Source organism: Limulus polyphemus, unplaced genomic scaffold (assembly GCF_000517525.1).
Source record: "Limulus polyphemus unplaced genomic scaffold, Limulus_polyphemus-2.1.2 Scaffold28, whole genome shotgun sequence".
Lineage (NCBI taxonomy): Eukaryota > Metazoa > Arthropoda > Merostomata > Xiphosura > Limulidae > Limulus > Limulus polyphemus.
In genome coordinates, this window is record NW_013665638.1 from 345,967 (window position 1) to 365,081 (window position 19,115).

Genomic DNA, 19,115 nt, shown 5'->3' on the forward strand with positions numbered 1-19,115 from the left:
AAATCAACTTCAAGCATTCATTTTATTTCTCGTTGTTGACAATTAAAGCTCAGAATTTAGTCATGACGTTACTTTTGTACAGTGCCTCAAATTTAACGCAACTTGAATAAATGTTACAGCTTTAATGAAGGGGGAACGTTTGATATAACATTAATTATGCATTTATTATGCATAGATATGATTCATCATTAAATTAAGTTCTACCAAAATAATCAGGTGTGTATTATTAATCTGTCATATATCCGTATTATTATTATGTATCTATACGCATCGCTGTGTGTAGTACAGTTGAAAAGGAACATATTTATATATATTGTACATAGGAAAAATCCCATAACTTTACCATTTAGGTGACAGAACCTCTGACGAAAAAAGACGTTATCGGCTTATTGTTATCATCAGTTTTAGCGAGGTGTTTTGTTAAACCAAGAAATGTGTTTTTAGTGGTTTTCTTTCATGCCATACTGCTTAGACAGCACCCACCAGCTGTGTCGATAACTCTTTACTTGATTTTAAAATCAATACCATATCTTTAAAATCTTAACTCTTATTCGTGTCACATGTGAAACTAATTCTGAATACTAGAATTAGTTTCACATGTCTTATGGTTGAATACTACCATAAGACATGTGAAACTATATTTGGATACTACCATAAAACATTTAACAGCTTTCTATACTTTCGTTGATCAAATACGTAAGAAATGTTTGTTTGTTTGTTTGTTTGTTTGTTTTGAATTTCGCGCAAAGCTACACGAGGGCTATCTGCGCTAGCCATCCCTAATTTAGCAGTATAAGACTAGAGGGAAGGCAGCTAGTCATCACCACCCACCGCCAACTCTTTTACCAACGAATAGTGGGATTGAACGTCACATTATAACGCCCCCACGGCTGAAAGGGCGAGCATGTTTGGTGGGACGGGGATGCGGACCCGCGACCCGCAGATTGCGAGTCGAGCCGTAAGAAATGAGTCAAATTTATTGTTTAACTAGTTTCTAAGATATTCTTACCTCTCTTTATTTTTTAGTAACACCACATTTGCTGACAACTTTTGTTATTCAAGAGAAGGAGAGTTTACGGGAAAACAAATTCATACTTTTTTATCATTTAAAGTCGAAATAACGATGAAAGAGACTACGTAAGCCACAACATAAGCAAAATGTATAGGGTTACTAACATGTTAAACTAGTTTAAAATACATACAATTTAGAATGAGTTATTTTGATGTAAAACAATATCTTATCATTTACTACTTTAATGATGTTATCATTGTCTGCTCTTATATATTATAATATTTAAACAATTTACTCATAATTATGTCACTAAAAGACCATGATTCGAATTATATCTTTTTGTTACAAATATTATATTATTTGTAAATGGTATCTAATATTTGAATAAATAACAATGGTCCATTTCTACTGAATATACCTTATCCATAACACAAGCAATATAATTTTTAGTTTTAAAAATTTAGGTACGTAAAAAAATAGATTACAATAAATTAAAACATAAACGATGTATGTTTCTAAAAATTAAAAAGGTAGTATGTATATATATATATATATATGTATTTGTGTATTATTGTAAAGTACTTGCAAACGTATTCTGATCTCACAACCTCTGTAAAAGTAACCTGAAAAAGCTAGTGACAACTGATGCGGTAAAGAAGTATAGCCTGTTTCTGGTCGAACGTTTCAAATTTATTTCCTGGTTTTAACGTTAATCTTTGAACTTTGTCGAAACCAGCTGCTCTAGTTTCACCAAAGAAATAACCAAGAGGTCAGTGAATTACGTTCAATGATGGCAATACTCTTTCATCCTACGACAAAAGATTTTTTTTTTCTAAAATTAAGTATATAACGAATAGACATATTGCTTATGGAATGCTCCAGTTATGTCTATATTGATATTTTTTTTTTACAAATACAATGTGTTAATATGGATAGTAGTTTATCTATTCTTATGTTTAAACTATATAGTTCCTAAAGTTTTTTAAACATCCACTGTGTAGGCTGAAAATTTTCTGAACGATGTCTGTACAGTTTTTAAGTACCTGGGCTCAGCTATTCAATGTTCCTTACATGTTAAATTAGTTCAAAATACATACAATTTAAAGTAAGTTATTTTGATGTGACATTGTCTACCCTTGTATATTATAATATTTAAACGCTTTAAGCACAATTATGTCACTAAAATATCATGATTTTAACTAAACCAAAGACGATGATTTTTTTAAACTAAAATACCCGTAATATACTAATACGCTTAGCCTGTATTCCTAAGGAATATTAAACAGCTTTTTTTAAATACATGAACTAAGTAATTACGTTTTATTCGTCAAAGTTTAGCCTGTATTCTTAAGAAATATTAAACAGCTTTTTATTAAACATGAACTAAGTAATTACGTTTTATTCTTTGACGCCTCCCCGTGTCTGAGAGTACGTTTGAGGGCTTTTTTTACGCTATAATTCAGGTTTGATACTCGAGACGGGCACAAATGGCCCATTGTGTAGCTACAGTGCTTTGAAAAGTATTCATCCCCCTTACGAAGTTTCCAAATTTTGTTGCAGTCTAAGCTTGCAATCATGAAACTTTCAAATTGGACTTTATATATAGAATCTATACAATATTCTTCATATTGAGAAAGCTAAAAAACGCGCATATTATGTAAGTAAGTTAGATTTTCAAAGAAACTTGGAATATTCTCAATTGCATAAATATTCAACCCCTTTGCTATGGCAACACTAAATCAGTTTAGATGCCAAAAAAATAGTTTGAAAGGTCACAAAATTTGTGTAATGGTCTCTGTCTGTATGTAATCAAAGTGGTTTAACTTGACTTCAGAGTAAATGCATCTGTTCAAACCACATCTCACACAATGATACGACAAACTAACCATGAAGACCAAGGAACCTTCCAAACATGTCAAGGGTAAGGTGGTAGAGAAGCACAGATCAGGAGAAGGTTACAAGAAAATTTCAAAGTCGCTGATTATCCCTTTGAGTACAGTGAAGTCCATCATTAAGAAGTGTAATGTACTTCATACTACCCAAATTAGGCTGCCCTTTCAAACTAAGCAGCCAGACAAGCAGGAAACTGGTTAGAGACACCATAGTGAAGCCAACAATGACTTTGTTCCATTGGGAGTCAATGTTCATACATCGACAAAATCCCGATCCCTACAAAAAACTGGCCTGTATGGATGAGTGGCGAGAAAGAAGTCATTGCTGAAAATTAATTCTATTAAATCTCGTATGGAGTTTGTTTAAATTCAACGCGTTACGTCCTTCGCAAGCCCAACACAGCACATCACCCAGTCAACACCATCCTAACTGTCAAGCATGGTGGTGGCAGCATCATGTCGTGAGGATGCTTATCATCAGCAAGGAGTGGGAAGCTTATCAGGATTGAGGAGACGATAGATGGTGCAAAGTACAGGCGAATCCTAGAGGGAAACCTGCTTGTGTCAGCTCAAAATCTAAAACTGGGTCGAAAATTCACATTTCAGCAAGACAGTGACCCAAAGCACAAGATCATAGCCACACCGGGGTGGTTTCAAAAGAAGAAAATGATTATCCTGGAGTGGTCAAGTCAAAGTCCTGACTTGAATCCAACAGAAACTTTATGGCAAGACTTTAATATTGCAGTCTATCAAAGATCCCCAACGAACTTGTCAGAACTGGAGCAATTTTGCCAGGAAGAATGGGCAAAAATTACACCATCCCATTGTGCAAAGCTGGTAGAGACAGCAGTAAATGCTGCCAAAGGTGCTTCCACCAAGTACTGACTGAGGGGTTGAATACTTATGCAATCAGCAAATTTCAGTTTATATAATTTCTTTGCAGGTTTTCCTGACATTAAACCTCCTTCACACCTAGAGTTTTAAATAGAAACAAATTCATTAAAAATTGATTGCATTATTAGTATTTCATCAAAATGTGGCATAACTGGTAGATGGTGAATACCTTTGCAAGCCACTGTATGTGCTTAACAAGAAACATAAATTTCCTCGGCAGTGCTTGAAAATTTCCTTTTTCTGTTTCCGTGTATGCAAGAGATATATAAAATATAAAAGAAAAACCATAAATAACATTTTCGAAAGTCATCTATAAAGCAAAAGCTAAGCATAGTTATTATGTTTTGCTTTCCATAACCAGAAATATTTTTATTTAAGAAAAAAATAAGGGGTTGACTTTTTAATATTTTTTTAATTTTGTATTATAATAGTTATTCATTATAATCCCCACACGCGCGCGCGCGCGCGCGCATACACACCTGTGGCACAGTGGTATGTCTGCGGACTCACAACTTTATAATTCTGTTTTCGATGCTCTTGGTGGGCGGAGCACAGATATTCCATTGTTTTGCTTTGTGCCTAACTTCAAGCAAACAAATCATCACAAAAAGAGTTATTCCCCACCCCCAGTGGCTAAACGATAATTTTGGAGGCTTATAAACGTTTACTTTTTTTTTCAGTTATCGTCCTTACTTTTAGACACGGCCGCTAGAGAGGCGATACTATTACCGGCGCTATTGCAATAGTGAAAGAAAACGTAAACAAATTGACATACTATCAATAAATCGTTTATTATTTACCAAAATGGAATCATATAGTGATTATTCAAAATCACCAAACGTAAATGAAATTACTAATTGTATCGATGATACAAGAAGTTGGCCAAATGTTATGTATGGCAATATTTACAACTATCCAATATCATCAAAGGCAGTCGATGAACAAGAGATGAAAACTTTAAAAGCTTGCATAGTTATAACTACTTCCAAAGTGGTAACGTAGGTCAAATTTTGCACCAAACATATGACAATAATGACATTATATTGAAAGCAGACGTCCATGCTCCACAAAATATATAAAAAAAAACAAATAAACTGCACGCTCGTTGTAAACAAGACTGGACTATTTTAATTAAAAGTATGATGTTCATGCATGGCAAGACAAGGGCACTCATGTAGTCACATAAGAGCAGTCCTATGGAAACTTGAACATGGAACCGAGGAAATAAAAGAAATATAGAGCCAAGGCTCCTCTTTTCTATTCAGTTGCAGAAGCCAAAATATGGTAGGGCCATATTGCAAGAAGATGATTAAAACATACATAGCACACTTAATGCATCATTTTACTTGTCAGATTCAGATTATAAAGACATGGTTACTAATTCATTAATACTCCTACTTTTTAACAGTAAAGTTACAACTATAAAAAGTTTCAGCTGTGAACCATACGTAAGTGAAATTGTACAAGAGGCTCGTAGACGACATGACTTCTTGATGTCTTGTGTAAAATATTATAATTTGTGGCCCTGGATTAAGTTAAAGTAGTCAAATTACAACAAGCAATCAAGCAGGGAGGATGGAATAACAATTTCTTTTTTTTTTCTTTTTTTACTTCACCTTCTTGTTTCTATAGCTTTCGTCGACCAGGCGTTGCCTTTTGCTTGTATCCCAATTTAGGTTTAGGTGACGAATTTCTTTCAGGCGACGTACCGCCAAGAAATGCTTTTATGAATTTGAGCTTAGCTGTTTCGTCAGACGGCATGACATGAAATTTATAAGGGATTAAGCAAGCACATTCTTCATGCACTTGTACGTGAATATCGCACGTAGATTCTTTCCATAACTTTAGTTTTCGGCGATTATTTGAAAATATCAATTTAAGAAATGAAAACAAAAAAATAGATGAACTCTTGCATTTTCTGTTATTTTTATAAACGTTCGAAGATTAATATATGTTTCGATGTTAGATGTTGCTAATTATAAAAGCGCTGCCAGATTTACAACATCGATGTTAGATGAATTTTGAGCCTAGGTCTATTGTTAATTATAAAAGCGCTGCCAGATTTACAACATCGATGTTAGATGAATTTTGAGCCTAGGTCTATTGTTAATTCTAAAAGCGCTGCCAGATCTGCAATGTCAATGTTAGATTAATTTTGAGCCTTGATCTATTGCTAATTATAAAAGCGCTGCCAGATTTACACCATTGATAATTCTATTCTTCTGCTCTGTATGCCTTGCTTCTGTTATAGATTTATATATGATGTAAGAAATGATGTAATTCATTGCAATTCAATGCAGTAAACATACTATAAATTGTTGAGTGAGATATGAAGATTTTTATTTATTAAGTAGGTTTCATTGTATATTTAATCAATATTTATTGTCGATCATAGAGAGACTCGGTTCACCTAACTTTATTGTTTTGTTATAAAGACTAATCAATAGTTTCGTACTAGTAATCTTATTAGATCAAAAATTGGTCCCTGTATTTTCGTTGATTTATTTTTACAGAATACAGTTTTACATTTTCTTTGCAATCGTCTGTCACAAAACTCTTTACTGATTTGATCATGTCTCAAGAGTGGTTTAAGGGAGTAAGTTTTCAATGTTGAAAACCTTGTACAGTAGGATATAAACGTGACACTTGCAAACTTATTCCGCTCGTGCCAACATCTTCCAAGTAATGGAAATATTACGACCGTGCGATTTTGAATTAATTAATTCAAACGCTGTTTCGTGTGAGATCTATTAGGGCATAATTCATGTTTGACAGAATCAAACGTATTTTCTTAAGCTTCGTGTATATTAAGCAGCAGAGAGATTCAATTTGTCTGATCTTTTTCCACACGATAACTAAAATAGTCATAGAGCTCAACAAGATTTTTCTTATAATAGATACGACATTTTTGTGGATAAGTGCATTAGAGTTAATTTAAGAGCTACGAAATCATATTATAACAACAATAACTCAGGCGTATAGGTGACGTCTTTGAGGTGCGATTTCCTTGTCAATGTGAAATCAAATGCACATGCAGATAGATTGCATTTACCAATGTAGTTACTTTGAAAAATAAAAACAGCTCTATAAATGCTTTGTCAAGGTTATGTCGACAACTTGATATTCGACCCAAATACAATCAAAACATAAGCAAAAAAATTTACGCCACACGATATGCCAGTGCTGAACTGTGTATCTTTGCAAATCCAAAGTTTAAAGAGCAGGACGTTTTTCAGTGGTGCGCACAAAATATGATGTCCCAGTTTTTTATATATCAATAACCTATAATATTAAACTTAGAAATAAGGACTAGCACTCTGTCCAAGAGAAGAGGAATTATAAGTGACATTGAAGCAATAATATCTAAATTGAGTCGAGAACTTGCAGATTTCTTTCCTTAACACAGTTATAGAAGATCAAGAAACAAACTAATGATCATGAAATATATGGGATTCAAGCTCAGTTATATGTAAATAATGTAAAAGCAGTCACGAAAGAAAGTTTATTATTTTAAATATTTCAGTACACTGCTGACAGAATTTGAAATCATTTTAGTTTTCTGATTTTACCCAGACTGTTTACCCCTAGCTTTCCTTAATATTACCTCATTAATAAATTATTATAAACACTAACAGATGGTATCCCAGTTGGCGTAAGTTTACGAAATTACAACGCTAAAATTCGGGATTCGATTCCCCGCGGTGGACACAGCAGATAGCCCAATGTAGCTTTGCGTTAAAACAAACGTACTCTAACAAGTGAAATTTTGAGTAAGAAATAACTCATTTATTTTGTAACTTTAAAAGAATCTGCCAAATATATATTAATGCTGATAAATACTATTAACAGTGTTGAAGGTGGCAAATAATGTTTTATCCTTTTTTTATTCATAAAAAACTAGAAAATAAAAAAAACGTTATATATATGCATATTATATATAAAACAAGCATTACAGTAGAATTAATTAATTAATTGCCGTTATCAGTCCTAGTTTTCAAGCAGAAATCATATACAAAATTATCAGTGGCAGTTATTATCCCAAATATTAACACATGATACCTTCCTTTCATTAAGATACATTTGCCTATATTTTACTCTATTTTGATAGAGCAGCTCTGTCAGTGCTATTTTTTTTGTATTAACGCTGTTTAAATTTATGCAACCATTTATACAATGGTTGATAAGTGATGTGCTTGGAAGAAAACCCAACTTCACATATAACATTTCTTAAATGTATCAAGTTGTGAATATGTTTTATGACTTTAGATAATTTCGATTTCAGTGTATGTTGCGTCATAACTGGCTAGGATTCAAGCCCTTAATAATGATATTCGCTAGTGACGAGAACTGGGGGAAAGAAATATATAAATCGTTCATGCATTTCATACATATTTTTATCTTTAAATTGAACTTCGTAAAAAAGTACTGAACATAAAACGATGTGAGATTTGTAAAAATATTCGAAATCAATTCGAAAACTTTTATTTGTTTGTTGAATTTCTCGCTAAGCCACCAGATATAATTTAGGTTAACTATTTATCACTTAGTTTATTTAGTTTGTTTTGTTTTATTTTATTTGTTAATTTAAGAAAAAAAGTTAAAATGTTTAATAAGTTAAACCTTACTTTTTTTACTTCTTCACTAAAATAACTTCCACATTAAAAGTCTACAATTTAGAAATTAGAGGCTCTAATAATGTTATTATATTTTACAGTTCTTTGTCTTCTTAAGACATCTTTTATTTTACCTAAAGTCCGCTTGAAGAAAGAATTTTTTGTTTCATTGTTAAAACTAAATGTGTAACAGTTTTTATCTCTCAAGTTAATAATCCGCGCCTAATGGGATATATTTAACTACTGTACATGTTTGTTAACAAACAAGCGTAAATCGTACTATAGTATGGTAAGTAATAAATATCATATTTCTTATAAATAATTTGACCTAAACTTAGAGTTTATGAATATAAAAGTTTTTAATGAAAACAATTTTGTTATTTTATATTTCTTTTGGTAGTAATTTATTGAAATGTATTGATATTTTAAATTAATACACGCATATATCACAGGCTCCGGTTTTTAGTTTGCAGCTTATTGTTGTTTAGAGAGTGTTTCCCGATATGGGTGTTCGATTCCCCTCGGTAGATAGAATGCAGATAGCCTATTGTATAACTTTGTGCTAAAAACAACAATAAGTATTTAGGGTGTGCTTGAGATAACTTTGTGCTAAAAACAACAATAACTATTTAGGGTGTGCTTGAGATAACTTTGTGCTAAAAACAACAATAAGTATTTAGGGTATGCTTGAGATAACTTTGTGATAAAAACAACAAATACTATTTAGAGTGTGCTTGAGATAACTTTCTGATAAAAACAACAAATACTATTTAGAGTGTGCTTGAGATAACTTTCTGATAAAAACAACAACTATTTAGGGTGTGCTTGAAATCATTCTCTTTGTTTAAAAACATAAATATTCATCTAAATTTATTAATACTGAACAAACTTAGTAGTTACAAAATTCAGATATTTAAAAATCCATACATAACCTAGTTTTTTTTCTAAGTCTTTCAATGTTCCATTAGCTCGCCCTTAGCAAAGGTACTGTTGGTCAAACAAATGGATCGATCTGACAGGTTTATTCAGTTATTTGCACATAACAGGATCTTCATCAACACATGGCGGAACTTCTGCGAAGTTTCCTTTTTTTTCTTTGTCTTTGACGTGTCGATAATCTCTCTCCTCTTTTTGTAGACAGTGTACACAAGGTTAATCGCGCTTCAGAAAGAAAAAAAAAACTATGTTCCAGGTCCCGTGCTGCCCTTGGAACTATTTCCTCCATCGTTGATCGTGCTCGTTCTGATGGCCATGATTACTCACTATTGCCCGACACTGCAATTTCCATTGTAACAAGCTTATACAAAGAACAGTGAGTTCAGTCTTAGACCATACATCCTGAGAAACTTTTTACAGACCATCCACTTGTATGTGGACGACGACTTCTAAGATCGCGTTTAAACTGACGAACAGCACCAAAATTTCTTGGAGCTGCTTGGAAGAACTTAACTGGAATATAGTCGAATGGCATTGCTAATTTCAGTTTGTTTGAAATTCCTTTTTATAAAAAAAAAGCTAATTGGTTTTAAGATGTGGATTAAAGCTTATAAACGTTTGATTTTTCAACCTTCATTTAACTTCTCATTTTTTTTTACTATATTGTTAACTGTCTCAGCTTCATCGAAATACAAAGGGGGGGTAGGTTTTTTTTTTAACCAAAGTTTTCACTTTGTGGTTCAGGAAGAACCTCCGATTTGACTTGTGATGTATTTTTTGAGACCTGCTGCTGTCCGACATGCTTTGTTGTTCGAGTTTTCTCACTTCCATGAAGACCATTATAGATATTTATTTTCAAAATGTTGCATCTTGTGGATCTGTATTGTTTGATAAACGCTTTACAAATATTCATCTTTAGATAGGGATGTAACGTATGCATCCAGTCATAAGATACTATGCCAGCATTGCACTGTTGAGTGGTCGCTGTGAACAAAGTATATGTAGATATTAGCTGACGTATCAATCTTCAACGCAAGGGGGAAGACATAGGGCCCACGTGATGACATATGGAACTTAATCTGAACACCGAGCACCCTATGTCACTCTTCGGGGAGTACATGTTAGGTTTAAGGATAATCGATAAATAGGTGAAACATCTGTAATCACAAAATCATCCTACGGTATGACATATGGAACTTAATCTGAACACCGAGCACCCTATGTCACTCTTCGGGGAGTACATGTTAGGTTTAAGGATAATCGGTGAATAGGTGAAACATCTGTAATCACAAAATCATCCCACGGGATGACATATGGAACTTAATCTGAACACCGAACACCCTATGTCACTCTTCGGGGAGTACATGTTAGGTTTAAGGATAATCTGTGAATAGGTGAAACATCTGTAATCACAAAAAGAAAGTTGCAAAGTCTTAAAATAGTAAGACTAAAAAAATTATAATAATTTCAAAACAAAAGTAATAAAAGCTTGTAAATAACTGAAATAAGATTGTGAACAATAAAAATATAATATTGTTACCTTTTTGCACACATTCAGAAACGCTAAACATTTTATTATCTATAAAGCCTAAATCAACTGATTGAAGCTCTGATGTATTCAGGAAAATTATTCATTTTACTTTATATCTTATGATTATTAGTATATTCAATTTCATTAATGCTTATTTATGCATTAATCACGCCAGAATATAAGATATGATTTAGTACAGAGGTTGAGTGCTTTATATTAAAACGATTTTAAATATGAAAATCAGCAAGTCACGTGACAATCACAATTTATAGGTTGTGTGATTCCACCAAAATATATTGCTTTTGAGATGGGCACGTAACAACCCTTTTCCTCTCATAAAAACTTTTTACACACTTAGGCCATAAAGATGTTTTAAGATAGGAGACATAGTACTGTATTTCTAAAACAAGAATATTTAATGGAAACACAAGAACATGTATCAACTCTGAGCACCAGAACCATAGAAAAAGAGATATGTAACAAGTTGTACTGAGCCGTTATAAGTAAAGTGTGGCATACTGTAACAGACGAGATTCCACAAATACTACAGTCATTGGTAAAAGCCATTCTTGTGCCCCAGGCAACAGTACAAAACATAATCAAAAAATGATGTCAACCGAGTATGGATTCACCAGAATAAGACTTCCAGTCATATCTTCTGTTCAACTGTCGCATATCTTAAACAGCTGGAGAATGAAACGGGTATTCATGATTTTCCTTAGGAGAACATACTGATCAAGCTGCCGGATGCAGCACCTATGGATTTCTGTGCGATCAGACTGTCGAAACAAGCGCTGGGAAGCCGTTGTTCTCAGACTCTAGATTGACTGTGGATAGCATTCAGGAAGTAGTGGTGTGCTTCGGACATGATAGCCTTATGACGAAGCCTTATGCAATAGAAAATTCGCTGCATGGGTATTTTCAAATACACGATTGTATGATAGAGTATTCCCCGACGTGGTGAAATGGGCATTATCGATTTGTTTAGACTCCAAAATCGTTGTAATACAGGGTGGGCCAAAAGTAGGGTTACAGTTACTCTATTATTTGTTTCGCCTTCACAATCACGTTTTAAATATACATGTAAATCATAGAAAATAATGCTGAAACCTTATTTTGTACTACTTACTCATGTTTTAAAAACGTTATACATTTTATAAATTTCTAATAAAGGAAAAATGTTTAAGTGTTAACTGTAACCCTACTTTTGGCCCACCCTGTATAATGTACCCTGCGCTCTGTATATAGATGAGAAAAATAGTCACTGAATGACTCAATAAATTAATTAATAAATCACAAAGGTATAAAATTATAAAATCAAATATTTTTTATGCATAAAAGCTAACATCATGTGTATTTATATCTTTGTTTTCCAGCTGTGTTGACTGTTAAGATACTGCGTCTTTCAGTTCCACACTCAGTTCAAAACGGAACAGACCACGTTATTTTAGATTGCGAATATAACTACACAGTAAATGATCTTCGTCTTGTTGTTAAATGGTTCTACAACAACAATTTAGAGCCCATCTACCAGTGGATTCCTAAGCTGGATTCTCGACACATTTCTCAAAAGTTTAAGGGTAGGCTTGACCTTTCTTATAAAGTCAATTCACCTGATCCCTACTTTTACTACCGAGCCCTCTACGTCCAGCAACCTACTTTGGATATAAGTGGTAAATACACTTGTCAGGTGATGTCTCTTGCTGGTCATGATCAACGGCAGCAGAAGATGATGGTGTATTGTAAGTGTTGTACTCTTTGATTCTCAGAATATAACTGTGTAAATATATTTGGGAAGAGTAAAATATAGTTAATGTTTTTGGTGAATATAAAAGTTTGAATGTTTCAACGTTTTGCAGTCTGAGATTTACTTATACTTTTGTTTTATTATTATATTTACTAATCACTGGTGAAAGAATCAATGTGGAAGAGTTTGGATAAAACCGATAATTCCTCAACGAAACAAAATCCCCCTCTCTCTCTCTTCCCCCGGTAGCTCAGCAATAAGCTTAAGGGCTTATAACGCTAAAGGTCGGAGTTTGGTCTCTGCGATATATACAGCACAAATAACCCATTGTGCAGCATTACGCTTAACAACACACAAAGAAGAATAAAAAAATTGACATTGATTAAACAAAAGAATAACTGGACATTTGAATATTTTCGTTCATAGAATACTAGTGAAAAAATTATCAACAAATACTCTGGAAGATAATGTTGCCTTTAGATCACAAAAGAATTACACCGTAGAATAATTACTATAATTTCTAGAACCCTTGCACTAACATGGGACATTTAGAAGTAAGAAGACGCGAATTAAATTCATCATCATTATCATAATTACAATATAAGTACTTCCAGAAACATACAAAACTAAGTGTGGTTAAGCGTAATAAAAACGAATTAGCAATCCAAAAGCTTTTATTTAAGCTATGAGTTTTAGCAACTTTTATAAAATAAAAAGATAAAAGTTGAAATCAGTTATAAATGTATCTTATTAAAATGTTACTTCATATGATACTGTTAAATCACGTAAGGACTTTTTGGTGTTTTTTTACTACGATATTCAATGTTATGAGTAGCCACAGTCTCATTGCAGGCTGATGGTTAATAGAGATGGCGTAACCACTAAAGAACTATTATGCTATTGTTGATTAATAGGAAGTACTGGTAATATACAGCACAGTTTAAGCAACCGACTTGTAGCATTTGATTAATGGAAATTGTTTAAATTTTTCACTCAGGCTAGCAATAATAAGAACCAATGTTGTACTTCACACATAATAGAGTCAATATTTCAGTACATGCAATTAACAGACATATTGAGGATTTTCAGTGAGGGAAATTATTGTGATTTTCAATGTTTCAATAATGCTAAAAACTAATATTGTACTGTACAAATTTAGCAAGCACTTTGTGGTCTTTGACTGATGAGATATACTGAAAAGTTCCCTCCAATTAACAACAATGGTAATACTCGTATTATCCTCTATTATATTTAGCTGTTTTTGATTTGCATTAAGTATAGCCATATGTAGGCTTTGACTTTTAGTGAGTATAACTATCGTTCATCAAAGCCAAAAAAAATTATATTTAGTTAGGTGTCATGTAGTATGTATTTGTTGGAAATGCAAGTATTATCTATTCGAAGTTGTAATAATTACAACTAGCTGTATTGAAATATGTAACTTAGCAGTCAGCATGTAAGGCTGTTGAACTATAAATCTAAGAAATATTTATATTTTCAAAGTAGGTAACACCAAAATAAATGTATAAGATATTTGGAAAATAAACAAAGTTTAGCTTCATAGAAAAAAAAATAAAATTTGTATCCGAGATATTTAATTTCGTATTTTTATCAAAACTGTTTCTTGAGATATCTAGTTAGCTAAGCCTCGCAAACAAAAGCAATCCCTAAGAAAGACTGTTAATAAAAGCTTCTCAGGAACTAGGTACTTTTTGTAACAGTATAGAGGTAATGATAATCCATTCACAAAACTATTGTTCACGCTAATTAGCAGTGATTGCAGCTAATACACAAAAACATAAAATGGTTATACCTAAATTATTTTTCAGAAATAATGTTATACATCTTAGTTTAATATGATTTACAATATATATTTTTATCGTAATTCATTTGCTACCATGTGATTGGCTATAAAGTAAAAATCTATTTACTATGATCAAAAATTATTAATAGGCTGCTAAAGGATAAGTTACATAAACTTCTGTAAATTTTCATTAGAACTTTAAGAATTATAAATATTTGCTGTATCTACAGGGCTATAATGTAGGATAAATGATAAATTTAAGAACAGGCATCTTTAAAAACTGAACATTATAGCTACAAATATAAATTCTGTACGCAGAGTACCAAAGAGATTTATTTGGTTAAACTTTATTCTATATTTTTCCTTTTGTTCATGCTACACTAGCTTCAAACGGTCAGCTACTACCTGCGATGTTTAATTTGCATATTCTTTCTTTATATTTGATTCATTGTTTATTACTTTATATTCAATTTATGTAAGAAACCATTTTTGGAGTAATTGTACTATTTATTTAGGCTTATATTGTCGACGAATCGACAACATAACATATTACTTTGGTCGAAGATAAATATATCTGTCAGTTTATCAAGTATCAAACTGTTAGTCACTTAAATAATACTTCTAGCCCTTTGATGTGTTAAAAGAAGTTACGGGTTTATAAAATAGCAAATAATACATGTGAAAAATGTGTTAGTGTTCATAAAGATGTGTGTTTTACTTTTAATTTATCTATTTTTACAACAGTTACTGAAGATAACAAGTTTTACATTTGTCTCTATATTTTTCAGCTCAAGCGAAGTCATTCTCTTTCTCTCATACTGAAATTTCTAGTTCAGAAAGAGAAATCTCTTGTGAAGCAATGGGGCTGTTCCCTCGACCGGAAATGTCTATCAATATTATCCTCCCAAAGCACTCTAAACAGCCACTGTTACAGGAATCAAAGAAATACGTCAATATTACAAGGGAACTTTATTCTATTTGGCTCAGTGGAAGATTTCATGAAAAAGATTTCCCAAAGGCAGATAAGGTAGTCCTGGAATGTGAAGTTTATATTCCAGAAACAGATTACAAAATGTCAAAAGAAATATCCTTTTACACAGGTAACTCCTCTTCTTCACCAAAATTGTTTTTCTCGTTTAATTTCAAATGTTTGGTATAAGTTTATTCGTAAAATTTCATTGTGACATTACTATATATTGAAATATATGACGTTTAATGGAAATAATTGTTAATAATATTTTAGTATGTCAGAAGGAACACAAACCAACTCTAAATCTGCCCCCCCACTGGCACAGCGGTATGTCTTCGAACTTACAACGCTAGAAACCAGGTTTCGATACCCGTGGTGTGCAGAGCACAGATAGCTCCTTGTGTAGCTTTGTGCTTAACCACAAAACAAACTCTCAATCTGAATATATGGATAAAAAATATGAAAACATGGTAGAATATCGAAATGAGTTTGTTTATTTGCATATCTATTTCGCGAAATATATCGAAAATGAATGTTTGGTTTGAATTTCGCGCAAAGCTTTACGAGGGCTATCTGCGCTAGCCGTCTCTAATTTAGTAATGAAAGACTAGAGGGAAGGCAGCTAGTCATCACTACCCACCACCAACTCTTGGTCTACTCTTTAACCAAGGAATAGTGAGACTGACCGTCACATCATAGCGCCCCCACGGCTGAAAGGGCGAGCATGTTTGATAGGAATGAATGTTATTAATAATATTTTGATGTTAACAAATGAAAATACCAGATTAAATATACACTGGTCAAAAAAATAAAAGGAAATATTTTATGGTTAATTTGTTTCTCACTCATCTGAACAATAGAATTGAAATTAATCAGAATACATTTCGGTATTAAATTTTATTGAATGAATACAGTTAACAAACTATTTTCATTAGCATTATATCACTATGCAGTCATGTCTAGCATGAGTACTATTAAATTGATAACGGCCGAATTTAAGGTCTCTTGGGTAAAACAGTTGAGCCGTAATGAGTGTCTCCTTGTTTCTTCAACAATATCTGCAGGACATAGTTCGGACTTGTCAATGGATAATGTTATGGGGAATCCAATCTCATAGGATAACAATGCCAATCTTTACGATGCTGTGCGGAGAGATAAAATTTTGAAACACATGCCACCTAAGAAGGTCTTGGAGGTGTTGTATAGAATTTAGATGAGGCATTCTTGCAGGCAGTTTGTGATCTTTATAGTTTTCTAGTTCATGGTCGTATGTTATAAACCTGACATTAACAAGGATGTTATACTGCATAAAATCAAAATATGACTCCACTACCTCTGTGAAAGATCGTACGTCTTGACCTAATCGAGCAGAAAATCCGCCTCTTCTAGAAGCAAAGTAAGATCAATGCATCGTTATTTACTGATGTTCCTCACACCATAACCGATCCATCGCCGAAAAAATCACATTCAGCAATGTTGTACTGAGTATATCATTTTCCTTTGTCTTTACATGCACGTACTCTGCAATTATTAGCAGAGTTATGAAGCGCGTTCTTCCAAATTCTGTTGATCCATACAGAAATCGAAATGAGTTCTGCTGCAAGACGAGATCAACTGTTGGACTGAATCAGGTTGACTTAAGATTGACTTAAATATGTTATTTCTTATCGCTTACTTACCAATAATCATTACAATTGCTGTCCTGAAGTCAATGCTGATGAAAATAAACACTCAAATACCATCAACCATTTTACGCAGAAGGATGGCCATTACATGGTGTGCTTGAAATTCCACGTTCTTGTTTAGGCTCTTTCATGTTTAAAACTATTACTCTGATAGCGTGTTTAAATCTTTCTCACTAAAGAACTTGAAGACAAACATGAGCAGGTACTTGTTTCGGTTTTTCTTTTACTCATTTGACAGTCTGTACCAAGTAATTATTGCCATAAATCTATACAGAGGCGATTACTAACATACAAAATAATCAAATCTAAAGAGGAAATAGGGATAGTGCTAATACAGAGGGTAGCACCGTGCTGAATTTTGCTGTACTGAATCTTACATATTTATTTTATGAACTAATCAATTTTAACTGTTTAACTGTAAAAATTACCTTTCTAGATGCTTGTTGGAGAACTCATTATCCGAAAGACGTAATTAATTTTACTTACCTAAAACAACTTATGGTGCTAAATTTGACATTTGACTGTAACTGTACATTCAGTTCATTTTCAACAAACTTATATCAACAATATGACCAATTTATAAAAATTTCCTTCATTTTAATAGTTATTTGTCTTGAAGTTTAATTGCCACTAAAGGAAACTTCTAATTAGAATTTAATAAGAAAGCACAAAGATAGCTAGTATAATGATGCAAAATTCTATTCCTTAGTTTGTAAAAACATAGATAAATAAAAATGATTTAATTTTATTGCTTGAAAACTGTTTATTGCACAAAACAGTGTTTAATAAATTTTGCTTATAACATTAATTTGGATTAATATATTTCATACTTTTTTTATCAGCATAACGAGTAAATAATATGAATTGATATATTCAGTTTTGTTTCTTTTTTAAGCACAAAGCTACACAGTAGGCAATCTGTTCTCTACCCGCCACAGGTTTGAAACCCAGTTTCTAGCGTTGTAAGTTCGCAGACATACCACTGTTCCACTGGGAAGCGACGTATTTAGTATTTATACGTTTGCCCCTCCCAGTTGCTCAGTGGTAAATCAGAAGGCTTCTAACGCTAAAAACCTCGTTTCGGTAATGCAAGGTTGGTACAGCAAAGATAGTCCCTGTTAAAATTTGTGCTTGAAAATAAACAATATCTATATATATATATATATGGGCCTTTTCTTCGAACGAGGATGAAATCCTTACATAAACAAAGAAAGCACCGTACGTTTTTAATAGTATACGCACAAATATAAGATCTTCGGAAATCGCAAATTTTATTGTACGTGAAAAATATTTGATATGTGCTTTCGAAATCCAAAGTCTGAGTATCAACTCTTATAAGATTATGTATTAGGTCGTCAAGAAATTAATGTTCCTTTTTTTAGAAGAAAAAACCCGAACAACATATATCAAAACAAAACCTTTATTAAATGCAATAGCCTCCATTCTTATCGATGATACTTTTACATTTTACCATCAGGTTGTTAATGCCCTAATTAAAGAAATCACTTGTCTTTGAAGCAAAAAACATGCCGACGTCCTCTTTAACATCTTCCACGTTTTCATACATTTTCTCATTAAGATGGTATTGCAGATGGTAATCTGATGTTGCCATATCTGGAGAATATGGTGGGTGGGGGAGAATTTCCCAACCCAATACCACAACCTTGTGTTGCATCAAACGCACCACATGTGGACGCGCATTGTAGTAGGGAAGAAGAACATCTTTCCGATTGACAATTGAAGGGCGTTTCTGATGAAAGGCTGGATTTAAACGTTTCAGTTGCTGACTATAGATCTCTGCATTGACAGTTCGCTGTGGATTGAGGATTTCGAAATAAATTACTCCTTTGATGTCCCACCAAATGCAAAGCACCACTTTGGGTTTTGGGCTCGAAAGTAGTTTTTGTCTAGAACTGAGTAATTGTTTTTAGCGTTTAATATTCGCATAGTGAATTCGTTTTTCATCATCGGTGACAATTCTTTCCAAAAATGATTCACGCGCATTACGCGCCAGAAGAGACGAAGCAACGT

The 19,115-nt window shown here is 32.9% G+C and overlaps 1 protein-coding gene across 1 annotated transcript in view; it reads left to right on the plus strand.

Annotated features, from left to right (window-relative positions):
- Positions 1 to 19,115, plus strand: part of LOC111085837 — a 51,163-nt gene that overhangs the window by 23,553 nt on the left and 8,495 nt on the right. Inside the window, exons 2-3 of the mRNA XM_022386223.1 lie at positions 12,255 to 12,620; positions 15,218 to 15,529. Coding sequence (XP_022241931.1) covers positions 12,255 to 12,620; positions 15,218 to 15,529 — 678 coding nt within the window. The remainder of the gene's footprint in view (positions 1 to 12,254; positions 12,621 to 15,217; positions 15,530 to 19,115) is intronic.